This window comes from Mandrillus leucophaeus, unplaced genomic scaffold (genome assembly GCF_000951045.1).
Source record: "Mandrillus leucophaeus isolate KB7577 unplaced genomic scaffold, Mleu.le_1.0 Scaffold398, whole genome shotgun sequence".
Lineage (NCBI taxonomy): Eukaryota > Metazoa > Chordata > Mammalia > Primates > Cercopithecidae > Mandrillus > Mandrillus leucophaeus.
Window position 1 is genome coordinate 1457029 of NW_012104231.1, and position 18439 is coordinate 1475467.

The 18439-nt window shown below is 59.3% G+C and overlaps 1 protein-coding gene across 4 annotated transcripts in view; it reads left to right on the top strand.

Moving 5' to 3' along the window:
• The window catches only part of SARDH (sarcosine dehydrogenase), a 91819-nt gene that overhangs the window by 28707 nt on the left and 44673 nt on the right, over nucleotides 1-18439 (top strand). For all 4 annotated transcript variants that reach the window (XM_011991531.1, XM_011991534.1, XM_011991533.1 and 1 more), the window contains 6 exons: nucleotides 167-296; nucleotides 4412-4498; nucleotides 4822-4912; nucleotides 9093-9234; nucleotides 12491-12574; nucleotides 14479-14592. In XM_011991531.1, the coding sequence (XP_011846921.1) occupies nucleotides 167-296; nucleotides 4412-4498; nucleotides 4822-4912; nucleotides 9093-9234; nucleotides 12491-12574; nucleotides 14479-14592 (648 nt within the window). The remainder of the gene's footprint in view (nucleotides 1-166; nucleotides 297-4411; nucleotides 4499-4821; nucleotides 4913-9092; nucleotides 9235-12490; nucleotides 12575-14478; nucleotides 14593-18439) is intronic.

The following is an 18439-nucleotide window of genomic DNA, read 5'->3' on the forward strand; positions in this document are numbered from 1 at the left end:
TGGTGGGTAGGGGAGACAAACTGCCGGGACGTGTGGGTGACCACCAGCCCTCTAACGCATCTGATTCAGCAGAGGCTGGCCTGGCAGCCATCACAAGGCAAGTTTTGCATGGGGACGCATGGCCTTCTTGGGGATAAAGGAGACTCCCCCTGCGCTGCCTTGGCAGGTGTCAGACAAGTTTGCCTTCGGCCTCTTTGACCTGGACTGGGAGGTGTTCACCCAGCACATTGAAGGTGCCATCAACCGGGTCCCCGTGCTGGAGAAGACAGGAATCAAGTCCACGGTCTGTGGCCCTGGTGAGTGAGAGCCTCGGAGCTGGGGTGGGCGTCCGTGGGTCTTTTCGTCTGACGACTATTGGTAGTGATGCCCCTTGAGGCCAGCCTGTGTCCCACAGGGGACCCAGGGCTGTCCCTGGGCCCTCTGGCTGCATGACTCCAGCAGCCCTGGGTGCTAGGGGTGGCCTTTATTCCTCAATACGGGCGAGAGGCCTAGGCTTCGCGAGGGCCACCAACTGCCCCAAGCACGAGGCCAGGGCCTCTTCCTGCCTCAAGTGTGGCTCGTCCTGGCTTCCCCACCTGGGCTTCTTCATCCCTAGACTCGACTTTTCCCTGGAATTCTGTGTTTTCATCTGTAAAATGGGAATAGCGGGCCGCATCCCAGCAGCCTGTGAGGCTGAGTGAGGAATGGAAGGGCTGAGACCTTCCCTGGTGCAAGGCTTATACAGCTGTGAGTCCCAGTTCTGCCTCCAGCCCCAGCCCCCACCGCTCCCAGAGAGCACTGCCCTGGCCAGGACCCCATGCTGCTGGCCTCCCCACTGTTCTTGGCGGCTTGCACCCGGAGGCCAGCTCAGCGGGGAAGGCTCTTGTGCCAAGATTCCCCTAACTCTGGCCCTCCTCGCTGGCCCCAGGAGAACTGAGCTAGAGGAGGCGGGAGCAAAAAGGTGGGCTCAGCTCCCAGATGTCCCACGTGGGTCATCCGCAGCATAGCGCAGCCCTGCCCCACCCTGCTGGCCTGGGGAGCCCGGAAGGCTCTACCCCAGGGGGCGGGTGTGGGGCTGAGGCTGCTGGCCTGGGCCCTGGCAAAGGTGCCCTCTCTGGGAGGCAGCAGGGGCTGGAGCTGGCCTTGGCACCCTGGTATTTATAGCCACAGGACTTTGAGCCAGAAGTCCCCAAGCTGAGTGTGGGGCAGCCCGGGAGCTACCAGTGACCCCAGAGCACCAGCGTTCCTTCATGAGGGCATTCATTCTACATTAAGTGGCACCTCGTTTGTGCCCGAGGCAGGCCCACTCAGGCCAGCGCCCTCCTTCTGGCAGGGGAGACCCAATGCAAGTCACTGACCACAGCCTGTGGGTGGGTGCTCTGACAGGAGGCATGGAGTGGCTGGGTGGCCACAGCCTGAGGACACAGACGGGCGGTCAGGAGCGGGGGCAGCTCAGCCCGGCCCTGGAGGGCGAGTCGGTGCTGGGCCTGCCACGGATACGTGATCTGGGCAGGGGAGCACCAGGTGGGCACAGAGATTCGCCCACATCGGGGTTCCAGCAGAATCACACGGGTGTTCCCCACTGCTTCCTGGTAGGGGGAGCTCTGGCCCCCCTTCAGGGCTGGGAGAGAGGTTCAGAGAAACACAGTGTTGCCCCCAGGGAAACTTAGTGTCAGAAGCCTGGTGAGTCCCTCTGTGCCTTGAGTGAAGGGCACTGGAGTGGGTGCCCTCCGGAGTAGGTGCATCTGTGAGATGGTGACAGAGCACCGACTTGGCAGGGTGGCCTAGGGACAAGAAGCCACAGGGCGGTGCAGGGCATGGGTCAGGCCCAGCAGCTGTAGAGAGCATTTGAGTAGAGTGGGGCGGCACGAAGCGGGGAGCCCAGGGACTTCCACGGGCCATGCAGGGAGCGGACGACGACCTTAAAGACAGGGAAGAGTCCCAGCACAGAAGGGCTGTGGCCCCCCGGAGAGTCCAGCCCCATGTGTCCTGGCACGCTCAGCATGGGCTCAGCCGCCGGCAGGGGCTACTTTCATGGATTAGGCTCCATGCGAAGTGCAGCCCCAGGGAGAAGCAGATGGAGCCCCAGGGACCGGGGCAGCGTGCAGGGTGGGAGCACACGACCGTGACTCACTGCCCCCACCCCTGCAACCCCCCCAGCTTGCGTGGGTCTGGCAGCGAGAAATACAGGCCCGGAAGAATCCCAGGAGCACAGATAACCCCAGGCGTCTCTCTGTCTATCTCTCTCTTTCTCTTCCTCTGTCTCGTTTTAATTAGCCTGGGGAGCCGGTACTCCCCACGAGGCCCTATTCTGGGGAAGATGTGCAGGCGAGGACATCTTGGATCTGGTCTGTCGGCTGGATGGGAGACTGGTGGGGAATCAGCATTTCTCCTTGCCAGGCATGGCCAATGGCCTTTGGCCTCCAGAAAAGAGCAGGGAAGTCCCAGGCCCCCGTGACTTAGGGAGCGCCCCAGAGGGCAGGCAGAGCTCTCATTCCAGGATGGTGGAGCTCACCAAGGTCAGGGTGGGAGCCGCAGGCCTGGCCCCTGGCCATGCTGCCTGGAGGTCCCATGCGTCCTCGGGTTGCTCAACCCGCCTGAGTCATTTGTGAAACATCCAAGAGACCCTTGTTCCCTGCAGCTGCCCCTCTGCTAGCTCTTGTTAGCGCTCCCCGCAGATGCCCTGTGAGGTTGTTCACAGCTTCTTTCCTGCCCGCCCTGAGCCTGGAAATAGTTCCAGCCCTCCCAAAGTGCTCCCTGGGCCATCCCCAAACCCAGCCCAGGTTACCTCCCCCACCCCCTTTTTAAAAAGGTCTTGCTGTGTTACCCAGGCTGGAGTGCAGTGGTGCGATTGTGGCTCCCTGCAGCCTCGACATCCTGGGCTCAAGCCATCCATCCTCCCTTCTCTACCTCCCGAGTAGCTGGAATTACAGGCTCACTCCACCACATCTGGCGGATTTTTTGATTTTTTGGTAGAGATCCCGTCTCACTATGTTGCTCAGGCTGGTCCTGAACCAGGCTCCAGACATCCACCTGCCTTGGCCTCCCAAAGTACTGGGATTACGGGCGTGAGCCACTGCACCCAGCCTCAGCTCACTCTTTCTGCCTCATCATCATCTTCTCTGAAGTCTTCCTTGTCTCTCACCCAGATGGCTGCTCCGGCCTCTGCCCTCTGCTCTGATAACCCAGGCCCTCCACCTAGGGCCCTGCCCCTCTCGACTGCCTCCTCCACCCTCCCCTGCAGTGGCCCTGCCACCTTCTGCCGCTTCAAGGAGCTCTGCCTCTCCTGGCCAGGCTCTCAGCCCAGGCTCCCCGTGGCTCTCTACCCCCTCAGCTCCTAGCGTGGGGGCCCTGATTGCCCTTCAGGGAGCAGGACGGCGCTTGCTTCTGGTCTGCATGCAGAGGATGGCCCACCAGACTTGCTGCCCTGGGGTCCCTCAGGCCAGGGCCAGCTGCTTCCTCATCTAGAATCTAACACGGGGTGGTGCTAGGGCGCCAACAGCAGCAGCCGGCACGTCCGTGACGCGTGGCCCTCAGCTCCTCGTATTTTCTTTACCAGAACGTCTGTTTTTTGCTTATGTAAGTATTCGCTCCCTCCCTCCGTCGGCTCCTCGAGGGCTGGGACATGTGCTGCTCAGCACTGCCTCCCAGGGCCAGGCCCAGGACATGAATGTCTGTAGGCTGGCGAGCACACAGCCCTCTGAAGGAGCTTCTGCTATCCCAGTTTTATAGACGAGGACACTAAGCCTTGCTCAGAGAGACAAAGTGACTCGTCCAACGCCACACAGCTAGGACGGAGTGAAGCAGGGTTTGAATCCAGGACTGTGGCCACAGAGAGCCAGGGTTCCTGTCCCACCGTGTCCTGGCCTCTGTCTGAGGCTCAGCGGTGACCGCCGGAGCAGGACATTGGTCTCCTCCCCCGCAGAACTTCGGATCCTTTGTTGGCTCAACAGACATTTATCAAGCACCTGCACTTGCTGGGCTCTGACCCTGTGCTAGGCCGGGGGATGTGCAGTGAGAAAACTGGTCCCTGCCCTCTCAAGGTCCAGTGGGCAGGTGTGACAAGTCTCTGGCAGGGACACAGCAGGATGCGGGTGCAGTGGGGGAGCCGCGGCGTGGTCTCCAGGGTCAGAGAAGGGCTCCTTGTCGGCAGGACAAAGGTCACAAGACAGAGCCGGACCCCACCAGGCAGAACCCAGCCAGGTCACCGTCTGCTGGTTCTGGCAGCACACATGGAGGGGCTCGGAGAACAAGGGCAGGAGCCAGCGGGGAGGCCCCCATGAGGAAGTGGCACTGAACAGGGCCTAGAAGGGGGAGAGGGTTTGGGGGGAGGGGCACCTGCAGACCCCTGCCTGATCACTCCTCTCCGGGAAGACCCCACCCCAAGAGTGCGTGCACTGCGAGGGACTCTGGGCCTCTCTCTCCCTTTCAGAATCCTTCACGCCCGACCACAAGCCCCTGATGGGGGAGGCACCTGAGCTCCGAGGGTTCTTCCTGGGCTGTGGCTTCAACAGCGCAGGTGAGTCCAGGCAGCAGTCCTCCTGGCCCCCAAGAGGGTGGTCCTGCCATTCCCAGAGCTCTGGGGGAGGTGGGCACAGGAGCCCTGTGGCCGCCGACAGTGGTGGGGACAAGAGAGGCTGCGCCGCTCCTGCTTCCCAGAAAGTGCACCTTTGCCAGGGTCCAGTCTGGCAGCAGTCCAGTCGGGAGGCGTGCAGCACCCCAGGTTTGGGGAGAGCGGGGCTTGGAGTGTCTGTGCTGTCTGTGGAGATGGGGGCATGGGATTGGACATGGGTGGGGGACCCTGGGGGGCAGACCGCAGCCCTGCACTTCTCTTCCTGCCAGGAATGATGCTGGGTGGTGGCTGTGGACAGGAGCTGGCCCACTGGATCATCCATGGGCGCCCGGAGAAGGACATGCATGGCTATGACATCAGGTAAGTGTCCACTGGGACCTAAGGGCAGAGCCCGCCACTCAGGAGAGGTGGGGTGGGGTAAACAGCGAGGGCTACTTAGAAAGGAGCCTTCCCTGAAATCCAGGTGGCTTCCTGGAAGAGGCAGCAGTGAGGGAGGAAGGCCACCAGCAGAAGGTGGGCAGTGCTGAGGGGGTGGCCGGGGGGCAGGTCCACGCCCCTTTACAGCTTCCAAGATCTCTTGTCCCAGGGTCCTGCCTGAGCCCCTGGACAGCTCTGGAGTCATCAGTGGGATGGCATCATCCCCTCACAGATGGGGAGACTGAGGCCTGGGGGCAGGAGGGAGCAGGGCTGAGCTGGGAAAATTGTGCTGACTGTGTGTGCCGCGGCTTGCACCCAGGCAGCCCTGGCTGTCCCGTTCAATCGTACACTGACAAAGCGGCCAGGAATGAGACCCAGTGCAAGCCACTTCCTCGTCTATAACGCTGGGTGGTGGGGAGGGGCTGCAGAGGTTTTGGGAGCAGGGAGGACATTTGTGCTGGTGAGGCGCCCGGCATGGGGTCCGCACATGGGAACGCTAAGTCATCCCCAGCTGAGGCATGGACCGGGGTGCTGACAGGCAGAGCCGGTGACGGCAGCCTATCCCGATGGCCTTCTGCCAGTCACAGCCATCTCTTGCAGAGCACAGGACAGTGGTGCAGGCGCTCCCCAGCAAGGAGAGAGGCTCTTCCTGTGTCTCATCCCCATGGCGGTGGCCTCTCCGACCCACACAGCAGGGCCTGTGGCCCGGGCCGCACCCCATGCATTGAGGGGTGGCGAAGCAGGGCCGCGTGGAGGGAGGCCGGCCTCCAGGTCTCTCCAGCCCGCTCTGCTCCCGGCTGCTGCCGGTGGACGGCCTCCCTGGGGAGGCAATAGGTGGGGTGGGCTCCGCAGGGAGAAGGCCTGGCTCAGCTCAGTGTGCCCCTCACCTCTGCTGACCTAGTCCTTTCTGGCCTGAGGAGGACATTACACCCACTGTCAGGGGGAGTGTCTGACCCCACGGAGACAGACAGTTACACTGAGGTCCCCCAGTTGCCACCCCTCCATGGCGCCTGACACAGTGAAGCCTCCTCCGGCTGACTCAGAGCCCATCTGGGCCTGTGCCCCTGCACTCTCCCAAGAGAGGAATGTTCTGGAAAGGATAAAGCTGTAAAGGACTTCAAGGAAGGGTCAGTTCAGGTCCCCCTGCTACAAACAGCAAAATGGAGGTGACTTGCCTGAAGTCACCCGACTTTTGAACGAGAGCCAGGTAGGGACCCAGCTCCCTCCCCAGGCGGGACAATCCTCGTGCCCTGGCCTCCCTTGGGGACTCCAGCTCGGGAACCCGACCAGCCGGGGTTCCACCCAGTGGCACTGTGTGTCCTCTCTGTGCCTCTGTGTCCTTGGCTGCAAAATGGATCTGCCCAGCCTGCCCAGCTCCTGACCCGGGGCCTAGTCCTACACTCAGCAGGCAGGATGTTTGCTCATGGGCTGGCAGAGGCCCTGAGGCGGCCCCTGGCAAGTTGGGGACAGGCCTGGGCCTCCCTGGGTCAGCTATCTTCCTTCCATCACTGGGACTTTGGCGGAAGTGTGCCATGGGCTGCTCTGGGGCTGGGAGCCAAGGGGACAAATGGGGAGCCCCTGAGAGCTGGAGTACAGCAGGGGGAGGAGCACCCACCCTGTTGGTCCCAGACCCCTGCCAAGCAGCCTGGCTGGTGGCACCCAGGACACATAGGCTAATGCCATCCTCAGCTCAGCCGTCACTGATGTGGGGCTTCCAAACCCCTTCAGTGTGCCAGGGTGGACGGCTGCCACCAGCAGGACCAGCCGCCGGCCCCCAGGGGCTGTAGCACTCATGTGATGCTCTGCTACCTCGGGCCTGTGCCCGGGGACAGACACAAGACACAGACCCTCGGGAGAGAGACACAGCAAGGAGAGGAAGGAGGTGCCTGAGAGAGTCGCTGAAAGACCCGGAAAAGAAAGTGAACAGAGCACGCCGGCACCAGAACGGAGCTTTCCCCTGCCCAGAGACTCCTGATTGCTCCCCTCAGGCCAGAGCCAGAACACGCCTGGGTCGTCCTTCATCTTACACATGGGAGGCACGCACAGCGAGGGGGTGTCCCGGGAGACCAGGCAGCCAGAGCCCTCCCTGGGTCCAGGGCCTGTCTGGCCTCCAGGCTGCGCATGAGGGTCCCAGGGCTGGCCGGGCACCACGCAGCTTCTAGGCCGTGGCAGCTGCCCTGCGCGTGAGTTCCCTTTGAGATCAGATAAGAGGCAGTCACCCCAGCCCCACATCTGTCAGCTGCATGGCCCTTGGTCAGTCCCTCCTCTTCTCTGAGCCTCAGTTTTGCCATCTGGAAAATGGGAACAATGTACCACCCTCTTGGAGTGCACTTGAGGCTCATGCGTGTGGACGCTTGGCCCAGTACCCAACAGAGGCAGAGCCAGAATGTAGGCTGGGCTGTGTTTTCAGGGAAATTCCTTGGGGACCGGGTGAGCCAGGGAACAGTAGCTCTTTATTTAAGTGAAGAGGGTGGCCCAGGCCCACCTGGTCCCTCTGCCCACTTACTCACAGGCAGAACTGGCAGCTGGGCCCCTGTACGTCACTCGCTGCTCCTGCCGCCCGATGTGCACCTTACTGCTGCCCCCCAGGAATCCTCCCAGACCCTCACCGGCTCCATTACTCCCTCCTTCAGCTCCTGGTCAGCATAGCCCAGCACAGGTGTGGGCTGGCTTTGCCGAGGCCTTGCCGTGTGACCGTGAACACCTGTGAGACCCTTCCGAGCCTCAGTTTCCCTCTCACGTGAAAGAGTTAACCTTGGGTCCCGTGCAGAAGGCAGCTCTGTGGACAGAGAGATTTCCTCCCACGGCAGCACTCAGCTCTGGGCCTGCGCTGGCGCTGGGGGTCATGAGCAACAGCAGCTGTTAATGATAATATCATTAATAATAATCCTCACGTCTGCACCTCTACTCTCCACCCGTCCAGATCAGAAAATCCTGCTTGCCAGAATTACGTGCAGACTAAGAATCAGCTCTGACAGGTGCCACTGAGGACAGAAACGCCTCTGATGTGGCACCTGAGGCAGGTCTTGAGTGATGAATGAGGTTCCAGCAGGTGGAGCACGAGGGGGAGGTGGAGCACGAGGGGGAGGTGGGGCCCTGGGAAAGCCGGGGGCTGAGAGGGAGGTTTGTGTGGGAGGCGGCTGCAGGGCCCTGATGTAGCTGGGCCCGGGTCTCACTCCAGCCAGCAGCTCCACATTGTCTGATTCGGGAGTGGCGGCTGGTCTGAGGAGACCAGCGAACAAGCCGTGGGGCACTGGCTGCTCTGCCCACTCAGGGGCAGCAGAGGCCTAGGCCACAGGTGTGGCCACAGAGCTCCATAGCTCCATGAGAAATAGCGTGGGGCCCGCCAGGCTGGCGCTGGACACCACCAGGGGCTGCAGTGGCTGCACATGGTCCCCAGGCTCGAAGGAACAAACCCAAAACTATGGCAGCCGCATCCTCTCTGGTCCCAGGGGCTGGATTCTGCAGCTGCTCCCCAGACACAGCTGGGATTCGTCCCCAGAGACTCTGCACCTCTTGGGTCCCTGGTCCGACCCACAGACAAGGCCCAGCTTTGGAATCACAGACTTGGGGGGCCCTGATGGGACAGGCGGCCACCCTTGCCCCCACTCCCCTGCTGGCGGGTGGAAAGGGGGGGGGTCCCTTGCCGAGGAGGGGGACACAGGTGTTCTGATGCATTATCAGGCTAAACTTTAAAGACCCTTTATATGGACCCTCCCCAGAGCATTCTGGGGATCTAAGCCCGCCCCTCCCAGGGGCTGCCCCCTCTGCAGTCATGGGGTGGGGTGCCACGGCTCCCCAGCACTGGAACCTAGGCAGCAGACAGCAATGCGCGGAGAGCGAGGCCGGAGCCCCATGCCCCCGTGGGGGATGAGAGCCTCGGCTGGGCCCTCTGTCCGCAGTGCCCACTCACTGAGGGCCACCGGGGTGGGGTGACTCTGGGGGAGAAAGCCAGGCTCACCCAGGTGTGGAGCGAATGGAGAGTCGGGGGCCCGCTCAATGCTGAGCCACAAAGGGGACTCTGGTGGAGGGGTCCGGGGTCCAGGCTTGCCCTGGGTCCTAGGCCAGCCCTTCCCTGACGGGCCGTCCCCAGAGCAGTGACCCGTGCCCCTGTCTGCGGCAGGCGCTTCCATCACTCGCTCACGGACCACCCCCGCTGGATCCGAGAGCGAAGCCATGAGTCCTACGCCAAGAACTACTCCGTTGTCTTCCCCCACGATGAGCCGCTGGCCGGGCGCAACATGAGGAGAGACCCGCTGCACGAGGTGACGCTCTACAGCTCCTGCTGGGGGCCGGCAGCTAGGGTCTGGGACGTCCTCAGGGCAGCAGGATGGCAGAAAATGCAAGGCATACCCCAACCGCAGGTCAGGCGCAGTGACAAAGTGTCTGTCATTCCCCAGGTAGTAACCCAGCACCCCCATGTGTTGGGCGCAGTGCTCAGGGCCGGGGACGTTAGGGAATAAAGTGGAAATGGCTCCCTCCCATCCAGGGGGCTTCCGTTCTAGTGGAGAAGCAGGAACACGCACCCAGGAACCGCCCCCCGCCAACTGCTGACAGCAACGCCAACAGGGCAGGGGTCCTGGGGGGGCGGAGTCTTGTGGGTGTATGCAGTCATATGTGGGGGGAGCAGCCAGAACACGGCATACGTGGGAGAGGGGCTCCTGCTTGTAGAGTCTGCTGCTACCCTGGTGAGCTCCAACTCACCCATTCAGTGAAACCCACTGTCAGGTGCCCCTTTCTCAGGTCTGCCCCTGTGCCCTCCCCTGGGTCCCCAAAGACCCAGGAGCTCCTTCCCTGCGTTCCCAGGCCCTGTCTCCATTCCTTCCCCCTCCCCGGCCATCTTGTGCTGGACGCTTTGCTTGCTGGGGTACAGGGGCTATGTCCTGAGCACTGGGGTGATTGGGGGATGATTACTGAACAGATGGATAGGCGGGGAGGCAAGAGGGCAGGCTCAGGAAGCAGGTGGCGGTTTAAACTGGAGAAGGGGCCTCCCTCACCTGAGACTCCAGTGTCTGGCCCCATGAGAGATCCCAGTATTAGCTGCACCTCCTGGGGAGAGCCCAGAGTGGTCGGAGGGCTGGCTCCCAGACTGCCCTGGCCCTTTGGTCTGGCTTGGTGGACCAGCTACGATCTGAGGCCACACACGGCCCTGGGGTCTCCCTAGCATGCCCCCAGGCCTATGATCAGTAATCACCCCCTTGCCCATCCTGACAGTTCAGAAGCCGCCCTGGGTGAATGCAGGGTTTGCTCCCCTTGCAGTCAGCTCAGACGAATTCCTCAGAACTGAGCAGCTCTACCAAAGAAACTTGGCAAGGGCTGAAGCACGCCCCTGCCCCCCAGGGAAATCTTCGTTCACCCACGCCTCGACTTCCCTTCTTAGTTAACAGCCTTCTTGCGACACTTGACAGCCGCTTGTTTTCTTTCTTTCTTTTATAAAGAGGGGAGCCTGCCCTCTCTTAATGGGCTCTTGAGATGAACAGTTTCCATCCTTGGAAAGGTGGCCCATGGGATGTCCCCATTGTTCACTGAGGGGTGGGTGGATCTTGTGCCCTCAATTGCTGCCCCCTCGGAATCCCAGGTGGGCGGGGAGGACATGTCCATGTCACTGATGAATGCTGTGGCCTTGGGCGTGCCTCCTCCTTCTCAGGACCTCGGGGATGGAGGGGAGGGCAGGTGCCATTGGGACACGCCCTCAGCTGCCCATCTGGAACCAGATGCGGCCCCCGAGGCCCTCTCAGCCCTGGGCTGGGGTCCTCATTCCAGTCAGAGGGGGTGGCCCCTGGGTAGGGGCCCTTCCAAACCCCAGAGTGGGTATTCTTTTTTTTCCCAAACCAAATGTATTTTTAAAGAAATCTCCCACTGTTTCTCTAGTGTGTTCATTGCATTCGTTGTTGTGATTAAGTAGGCAGATCTTGAAATGAGCCATTTTAACTGCTCTGAAGTGTATAATTCGGTGGCATTAAGTGCATTTGCAGTGCTGTGCAACCATTCCCACTATCCAGTTCCAAAACATGCTCATCACCCCACAGGGAAACACCATCCCCCGTAAACAGCCCTTCCTCATCTCCCTCCCGCCAGCCCTGGCAACCACTAAGCTGCTTTCGGTCTCTATGGATTTGCCTGTTCAGGTCACTTCGTATGCAGGGAATCATCCAATACGTGACCTTTTGTGTCCGGCTTCATTCCTTGAGCATGTTTTCAAGGTTCATCTATGTCATAAAACGTGTCCAAATGTCGTTGCTTTTTATGGCTGAATAATATTCCACGGTGTAGGCAGACCTGCTTTCTCGATTCGCTCATCCGCTGAGGGCCACGTGGGTTCTCTCCCGTTTGGTGGTTGTGCATAGAGCTCAGTGAACATGCGTGAACAGAATTTGTTTGCAACCCTCCTCTCGGTTCTCTTGTGCGTACTTGGGAGTGGAATTGCTGGGTCGTATGGTGCATCTTTCCGCGAGGGCAGCTACAGCAAAAGGCCACAGGTGGGGAGGCTTCAACAGACCTTTTTTTCTCACATTTCTGGAGACTAGGAGGTCCAAGATCAAGGTGTCGGCCGATGGCTTCCTGGAGAGGGCTCTCCTGGCTCGTAGTCGGCCACCTTCTCACTGTCCTCATGCAGCGGGGAGAGGGCCCTGGCGTCACTTCCTCCTCCTATAAGGGCTCCAGCTGTATGGGATTAGGACCCACCCTGATGATTTCACTTAACCTAAAGATCCCATCTCCAAATACAGTCATGTCGGTGATTTCACTTAACCTAAAGATCCCATCTCCAAATACAGTCATGTCGGTGATTTCACTTAACCTAAAGATCCCATCTCCAAATACAGTCATGTCGGTGATTTCACTTAACCTAAAGATCCCATCTCCAAATACAGTCACGTCGGTGATTTCACTTAACCTAAAGATCCCATCTCCAAATACAGTCACGTCGGGGTTAGGGCTTTGACATATGAATTTATGTGGGGATGGGATTCCGTCCTTAGCAGATGATAATTCTATAGAGGAGGGTTCTCAGGGCAAGGGCAGATCAGGGCAGGTGGTAATTGTACAGATGAGGGTTATCGGGGCCAGGGCAGATGGGGCAGGTGCTATTCTATAGACGGAGGTTCTCAGGACGAGAGCAGATAGGGGAAGGTGATAATTCTACAGATGGAGGTTCTCAGGGTGAGGGCAGGTGGGGCAGGTGGTAAGTCTATAGATGAGATTTCCTGGGGCAAGGGCCGATCAGGGCAGATAATTCTATAGCTGGGGTTTTGGGGGCAAGGGCAGATGGGGGCAGGTGGTAATTCTATAGATAGGGTTCTCAGGGCAAGGGCAGACGAGGCAAGTGGTAATTCTATGCATAGGGGTTCTCAGGGTGAGGCAGTGAGGGTAGCTGCAAACACTGGGCTGGGGACCTGGTTCTAAGAGTCAGGGCCTCCTTGCTCTCCGCACCTTGGGTGTAAAGTCGTGGATGTGGCACTCTGCCCTGTGCAGGGGTATCGGGCCCTTTGTGACAGGTGCCTGTTCCCCATTCCTGCTCAGGAACTCCTCGGACAAGGCTGCGTGTTCCAGGAGCGGCATGGCTGGGAGCGACCGGGATGGTTTCATCCCCAAGGCCCAGCTCCGGTGAGTAGCGCCTGCTGGGCTGTGCTGCTGGGAGGCCCTGCCGTGTCAACCCCCTTGCCCCTCTGCGTACCCCGTCCTTGCCCCTCCATGTAGCCCGCCTCCCCAGGTGGCTCCACTGTGGTGATCAGTTATTCTGCACACGGGAAGCCGAGCCCCACCGACCTGCCCCCAAGGCTCGGTGCATTCTTTGTGCCATTCACGCAGACCCCACTCCTCGTCCGCCACCGCCAGGCCTTCCGTGCCTAAGTGGTAAGGGCTGTAGGCAGAGCAGAAGGGGTGTCCCGCGGTGGGGAGACAGCAATAAGACTCCCTCAGGTTGCAGGAGGAATGGGGCGTCTTCTCCTAATTCTGTGCATCTATTTTTGGCCGCTCCGATGGTTGGTTTATGTCCGTACGAGGGCGGGCAGTGGGAGGGTTCATGCACCCAGGGTGCTCCGTTTCCCAGTGGAGGTTTCACAGTGGTCTGGACTCTGGGCGTCCTCTGGGGCCTCCCAGGGACCTGGATCCTGAGAGAGAGAGGAACAAAGGCAGTCCTGTTGTGAAACCTGGGACCCAGGCACTCGGAAGCACGCGATGCGAGGCCTTAAGGCCAGCTGAGGGGTAGCATTTGATCCAGATTTACAGAAATCAAAATCCCCTTCCCGGGGTTGCGTCTCACCAGTCCCCTCTGGTGCACCCACCTTCCATCCCCATGGCAACCCACAGCCCAGGACAGGTTCCAGAGCTCCAGGGCATCTGGAGGGGAGACGGGAGCCAGAGCTGGCTAATGGGGCCTCGGCTCTGGGGTCAGAGCCTCGCCAGTCATCATCTCTTCTCCTGCTGGCCCCTGGGGACATGCAGTCCTCATGAACCCTGCGGGGAGGAGGGGTCTGGGCAGACCCTTTCTTAAAGCGCAGCCCACTGTGTTCCAGTCAGATCTGGCCCTGGAAGCCCCTCTCCCCTCTCCTTGGGCAAGAAGAGGAGAGGAGAGGGTCAGGAACACACCCCAGGTCCCAAGATGGGCAGATTTTGCACCCCCACCCGGGAGCCAGCCTGGGTGTCCAGGACACCTTGGCAGGGCTGCAGTGGGTGGGATGTCCCTGCTGAGGAGGGAGAGGACTCCACGCGGAGATGCCAGCAAACCCTTACTCCTTTACAACCTCACACTGGCTCCCACCTGTGTGTGAAGAGCAGGTGAGGCTTGGGCGGGCCGGCAGGGCTGGCGGCCCTGGGAGGCAAGAATTGCCCGCACCTGCATTCACAGCTGTGCCGTGCCAGCAGTTAGGAGGGCACGTGGGGGGCTTTCTGCAGGAGCAGAGGCCAGGGAGGCGCATGGGGCTGTGGAGTGTCTGAGAGAGAGGCAGATCCCAGGGAGGCCAAGGCCATGGCAGAGAAGCTGGACTCTGGAGCCCACGCACCTGCCTGGCTTCATGCCACTGCCCCGTCTGGGACTTGTCTGTGCCCTTGGGCGAGATGTAACTTCTCTGTGCCTCAGTTTCCTCATCTGTAGAAAGGGGCACCCCTGGTAGGAGCATAAGGCACTTCCCGCAGGGCCTCGCCCAGAGCAGGAGCTGGGCCTGGGATTGCGGTGGCTCCAGGGAGCAGCCCTGGCTGAGGTCCTGAGTAACCGCTTCTCCCTGTCATTCCCCACCTTGGGTGCATGCAGCTTCTCCTCCAGCCTCCTGGGCCCTGGCTGGGCTCTCAGACCCACCAGGCAACACTGCTACCTCCTTTGTGCTGCTGTTTTGCCTGGACCTCATGGGAGCCCCCTGTCCGTGTCCACAACACACTGGCACTTACTGCAGGGCTCTCCGAGGGCAGGGCCAGGCCTGTCTCCATCACAGCCCCAGCAGGACCCCTGCTCTGGGGAGGGAAGCCAGGAAGGACCAGAGAGGGAGGCTGAGGACCACGTCTTTTCTTCCCAGGTCCTCGAGTACGACTACTACGGGGCTTACGGGAGCCGCGAGCACGAGGACTACGCCTACCGCAGGCTGCTGGCGGACGAGTACACCTTCGACTTCCCACCCCACCACGACACGGTGCGTAGCTGGGGGTGCACCGCGGGGGTCCGTCTCTCTCCCTGTCCCTCAGATGAGCCTCCCATCGCGCAGGCCCTAGTCTGGCCCTGCGGGGGCTCCCCTCCCCCAGGAGTCTCTTCAGGCTCGGCATTCATGCTTTTTTCGGCTGACTCCATTTTGAGGAGGAATCATGCGTCTTCCTCTCCCCGCCCCTCCCTCTGTACCGAGATTTTGCCAGCAGCCAGGCCTGAGCGGAAGTGGTGCTGCTGGGGATGGGGTGAGGTGGGGGCTGAGACTACGGGCTGGGGCCCGGCGGGGCTGCACCGCTCTGAGCCTCCCCCTCCCGCTCTCCGGAGCTGCTCTGAGGCTGGCATGAGATGTGGTGGGGGAAGGGGTTTCTCCTTCCCGGAAGCCAGCGCAGAGCAGAGCCAGGACAAGGTGACCGGAGGCTCCTGGGCATCAGGCCCCGTATGGGCCCCTCCAAGAGACAAGCAGAGGGAACCAGAGCCGGGAGGGCCGTGGCCTGGAGTCTGCTTGCTGTTCCTCTTGCTCCAAAGTGGGCAGGCGAGGCTGGTCACATGGGGCAGCTGGCAGCCTGTCGCCCCTGCGTGGGGACCTGGCTTCCACGTGCAGGGGGTGGAGGTGAGGAGTCTTGGGGGGGTCTTCTCCCCTGCAGCAGCCTGCACCACACAGGGGCATTCTCCCTGGCAGCTGTCCCAGAAGGAGCGAGGCCAGCGTCTGCCCTGGCTTGCCCAGCCGTGTGGTCAAGTGCTCACAGGTGGAGCTGTCCCCGTGCCACCCCAGGGAGACGCGTGACATCTCACCACAAATCTGACATAGGAGCAGAGCCCAGGTCTGAGCCCAGAGTCTCAGAGCCCAGGGACAGCTTAGAAGGCATCCATGAGGGGGTTCCTTCCTGGGGTCTCTGGGACAGTCACAAGCCTGGCTTCGGTAGGGTCTGACCCTGGGGTCGCCCGTTGCCTTGAAGGGCCCAGCTTGGGTTCATGGTTTGCTGTCAGTGCCTTGACATTCTTCATAGTCTTTGAACAAGGGCCCCACTGGGTCCCGCACTGGGTTCTGTAGCCAGTCCCGAAGGGAAGAAACCGTTCATTTCCACCATCTCCCCCAAAGCTTGCTCTAGTGGCAGAACATCTGTTCAAGGCGTCGGAAGAGGGGGCTCCTACAGGAAGGAGGAGGCGTGTGTGTCATGAAACGCCCGAGCAGCAGGGCCGGCTCAGTGCCCGAGTCCCTCGTCGCTGCCTCCCGGCGAGTGCTCGGGGCTCCGTCTGGCACCTCCGCACCCACAGCTTCTAAAGCCTGTGGGACTCTGGCCCTCGAGGATGTGGGAGCTCGGGGGAGATGCCAACTTGGCTTTGTGGCTTCATCCAGCCTCCGCAAACATGCCTGAAGCCGTCCTAAAGCACGAAACGCGTGCTTGTTCTTGGCGCTGGCAGCTTCCCCGGCCCGCTAGAGGAGCCCAGTGCGGGAGACTGCTGAGGGTTTTGGTCTGCAGCCCCAGTGGCATCAGCAAAGGCACAGCAGAAACCAACAAAGGGGAACCCTGTCCTGAAGGACAGTGATGCCTGCCGGGGCTGGAGAAGCCATGGAGAGCTCAGGAGGCAGACGGTCCCTGTGGTGTGCTGGTAACAGCTTAACAACCAGCTCTCTGGGGCAGTGGGGAGGAAGCTGGCTCTGCAGCATTGGCCAATTTCCCTGATGTAAATACTTTCTCCATGGCTGATTTCAATCCAGTCCGCCAATGAGGCGTCACTGAATGCAGAGCTGGGCAGGGTTCTGCGTGACCAGCTCTCAGGGTCAGTGTACCCCTGCACAGCCTGGTTGGACCATAGCTCTGCCACTGCCCGGCTGTGCCACCATCCCTGGCCTCCCTGAGTGCATGAGGGGTAATGTGAGTTCCCTTGTGGAAACTCATAGGGAGTTTGGGAGGAGATGAAACAGCTTCCCGACACACGGCAACTGTTCAGGAAGCTGTGGTTGTTGCTGTCATGATTATTTTTTTCCCATAATAACAATGAGGTGGGCACATCTGCTCAGCAGTGGCGGGCATGTTGAGCCCTGAAGGGGAAGACCAAGTAGAAAATACAGTGAAGAATAGAAGACTCTGAAAATCTCACCCAGGCATTTGTAAATCTGGGGAAGGAAATAGGGAGTGATGGGGTGTGTGTGTGTGTGTGTGTGTGTGTGTATTTTTTAAAAAACAGCTTTATCGAGATCTAATTCACATACTATATAATTTATTCATTTTAAGGGTACAACTCAATGTTTTTTAGTGAGTTCACAGGGTTGTGCAACCATCACCATGATCTAGTTTTAGAACTTAATCTCCCAGCAAAAAAAAGATACCCCATACCCCACCCTATCCCTAACCCAGGGCAACCCTACTCTACTTTCTGTCTCTGTAGATATATCTAGTTTGTATATTTCACACAAATAGAATCATAAAATATGTGTCCTTTTGTGATCAACTTCTTCCGCTTAGTGTGATAGTCTCAAGGTACATCTATGTTGTAGTGTGTGTCAGCATTTCATTCCTCTTTTTTTTTGAGATGGAGTCTTGCTCTGTTGCCCAGGCTGGAGTGCCGTGGTGCGCTCTCAGCTCACTGCAACCTCCACCTCCCAGGTTCAAGCAATTCTCCTGCCTCAGCCTCCCAAGTAGCTGGGATTACAGTCACCTGCCACCACGCCCAACTAATTTTTGTATTTTTAGGAGAGATGGGGTTTTGCCATTTTGGCGAGGCTGGTCTCGAACTCCTGAGCTCAGGTGATCCACCTGCCTTGGCCTCCCAAAGTGCTGGGATTACAGGCATGAGCCACCAGGCCCGGCCACTTCATTCCTTTTTATTCCAATAATATTCCATTGTATGGACCCATCATATTTTTATCCATTGATCCATTGGTGGACGTCGGAGTTGTTTTCACTTTTGAATTCCTATGAGCAGTGCTGCTGTGAACATCCATGTACCAGGTGTTGTATGCATGTATGTTATCATTTCTCATGGGTGTGTAACTAGGCCTGGGTCAAGTGGTATCCCTGTTTAACATTTTGAGGGAATGCCAACTGTCCTCCAAAGTAGCTGTACCACATTACATTCCCCACCACAGTGCAAGAGGGTTCCAGTGTCTCCACATCGTCGCCAACACTCATTATCTGATTTTTTGATTCTAGCCATCCTGGTGGGTGTGAAATGGCATTTCATTATGGTTTTGATTTGCATTTCTGAAACAACTAATGATGTTGAGCACATTTTCATGGGCCTGTTGTCCACTTGCATATATTCTATGGAGAAATGTCTGTTCAGATCCTTTGTCCCTTTTAAAATTGGGTTATTTGTCTTGCTCCTCCTCCTCCTCCTCCCCCCCTCCTTCTTTCTCCTTCTCCTTCTCCTCCTTCTCCTTCTCCTCCTTCTTCTTCTTCTTTCTCTTTCTCCTCCTCCTCCTCCTCCTCCTCCTCCTCCTCTTATTTGAGACGGAGTTTCACGCTTGTTGCCCGAGCTGGAGTGCAATGACGTGATCTCGGCTCACTGCAACCTCCGCCTCCCAAGTACAAGCAATGCTGCTGCCTCAGCCTCCCGAGTAGCTGGGATCACAGGCGTGTACCACCATGCCCAGCTAATTTTGTATTTTTAATAGAGATGGGGTTTCTCCATGTTGGCCAGGCTGGTCTTGAACTCCTGACCTCAGGTGATCTGCCTGCCTCGGCCTCCCAAAGTGCTGGGATTACAGGCATGAGCCACCGCACCCGACTGTCTTTTTATTGTTGGGTTGCAAATGTTTTTATGTAGTTTAGATACAAGTCCCTTATCAGATCTGTAATATGCACACACTCTCCGCATCCTGTGGTTGTCCT